This window comes from Antrostomus carolinensis, unplaced genomic scaffold (genome assembly GCF_000700745.2).
Source record: "Antrostomus carolinensis isolate BGI_N321 unplaced genomic scaffold, ASM70074v2 scaffold35205, whole genome shotgun sequence".
NCBI classification, from domain to species: Eukaryota; Metazoa; Chordata; class Aves; order Caprimulgiformes; family Caprimulgidae; genus Antrostomus; species Antrostomus carolinensis.
The window spans coordinates 1-1,998 of record NW_010317795.1 but is presented as its reverse complement, the minus strand read 5'-3'; the positions used below and the strand labels follow the sequence as shown (position 1 = coordinate 1,998).

The 1,998-nt window shown below is 55.7% G+C and overlaps 1 protein-coding gene across 1 annotated transcript in view; it reads left to right on the top strand.

Moving 5' to 3' along the window:
- Positions 1-790, top strand: part of LSS (lanosterol synthase) — a 10,334-nt gene extending 9,544 nt beyond the window's left edge. The window contains exons 18-19 of the mRNA XM_010168706.2: positions 304-382; positions 605-790. Of these exons, the coding sequence (XP_010167008.2) occupies positions 304-382; positions 605-790 (265 nt within the window). The remainder of the gene's footprint in view (positions 1-303; positions 383-604) is intronic.
- Positions 791-1,998: the final 1,208 nt, after the last annotated feature.

The following is a 1,998-nucleotide window of genomic DNA, read 5'->3' as shown; positions in this document are numbered from 1 at the left end:
TGGCCACCATGGTGCTGGTGCTCCGCAGGCCAGTGAGGCTCGTAATGGTGGGTGAGGGGGAGCTGGTGCAAAGCAAAGGTCTGTCTGGATCACAGCTGCAAGCCTCCAGCCTGGAGGCTGGAAGAATGTTGCCTTATTCCTAATGCCTGGTGTCCTGGGGTTGTGAGGGGCCTTCCTAAAGCCCTCAGTGTTCCTAGGACAAGCTTGGGGCAGCCTGGAGGTGGTTGAGTTCCCTAAGCAGATGGGTGGGGGTTTGCAGATGGTTTGCCTAGGAGTGCTCACATCTCCCTCGTGTTTTTGCAGGTACCCTGACATCAGCGTGCTGGAAAGGGGCATCCAAGTGTTGATTGATAAGCAGCTGCCCAATGGGGACTGGCCTCAGGTACATCTTTCCTCTGGTCTTTCCAAGGGATTTCCTGGTGTAACAGGTGTCCTGGGCATTGTGCAGCCATTGCCATGGTATGCTTTCCCTTACCTGGAAGGGAAGCCACGTGTGGCTTTTTGTGGGGGACTTGAGGAAAGCAATGAGCTTAGCACTGCATCCTGGACACACTGTGGTCCTCTTGTCTCACCCATACCACCTTGCTCTCTGTTTCCCTCTCAGGAGAATATTGCTGGCGTGTTCAACAAGTCCTGTGCCATCAGTTACACCTCGTACCGCAATGTCTTCCCCATCTGGACCCTGGGGCGTTTCTGCCGGCTGCATCCCAACAGCCCTCTCGCTGGGCAGCTGCGAGCCGGATCCTCGGCTGGGGCGGGGAAGGCTGTGCAGGAGGCCTCGTCTGCCTGAGCCCACGCCCTTGCAGGTGCTGTGGCCTCTGACTTGTCCTAGATAGCGGCTGTTGCATGAGGCCACAGGGGTGATTCCTGTACAGGATATATCAGTGCTGATCTGAACACATGGACTGCTGCCTCTGCCAGGGAGGAGTGCTGCCGTGGTGCTGCAGTCTCTGCTTCCTGTTGAACCTCTTCTAAAAATCCACTTCTAAAGGTTTTTCCCAGGTATATCCTCCCCCATGGGACGGGGAGTGAAGTGCCTTTTCAGACTAGTCTGGTGATCTGAGGAGAGAAAGCTGCCAAGCTGTGTTGTGTTACACATCTAGACAGACTGTCTCTGATCCTGGGTAAAGCAAGGCTGCCCTCCCCTTCTCGTGCTCTCCAGGTTGGCTGTTTGCAGCGAGTGTGTGGCATTTGGGGCCTCCCCAGTGCACAGCATCATGATGGGGTGCACTGCATAATCCCTGCTCACCTGGCCTCTGTGCTGTGGGTGCCAGCGACTGCCTTGGAAGTGCTCCCAGCTCTGGAGCCTGTGGTGGGAGGGGAAGGGCACCTGTCCTCCCTCAGACAATTGGGAAAGAGGTGCTTCACTCACTTTTCGTACCGTTTTGTCCCCGAGCTGGTGGCATCTGGCTTTACAGAGCCTCCCAGATGAAGTCACCAGCATTGTTCCCACTTTGGAAAAGGGGACGCTGAAGCAGAAAGCACCAAGGTGGTGAGTGTCAGGGCACAGCCTTGGTCCCTGGGCTCCAGCCCTTCCCCAGTGTAGCAGGTGCCTCTGTCCGGGCTCTGGTGCAGTTGAGCAGTCACATTTTGTTGTCAGGAGTTGGGGGTCACATTGATTGACAGGTCAATAAATTGCTAATGATGGTGCAAGTGGAACTTCACTGTGTTGGTGTCCTTATGGTGTGCCTCAGTGTGTGTCCCACGTGGAAGGGAGCTTGCACAGCAGTGTCCTGTAACCTGACTTAGGTCACCTGTCCCCAGTGGTACAGGCACCATCTCCACCAACAAGCCATGTTTGGAGCCTGTGCCTGCTTCACCCTCTTCCAGTGCCTTTGGCCTCAGGAAAAAAGAATCAAGGAAGCAGCCAACTCAAGGGGAATGATCACTTCCCTCCACCTGCTGCTTACGCTCATGCAAATAAGCCCGGTGTGCCCTTGGCTGCATTCTCTTGGACTCTGCCCACCAAAGGGTAGTCAAGCATTGGACCAGGCTGCC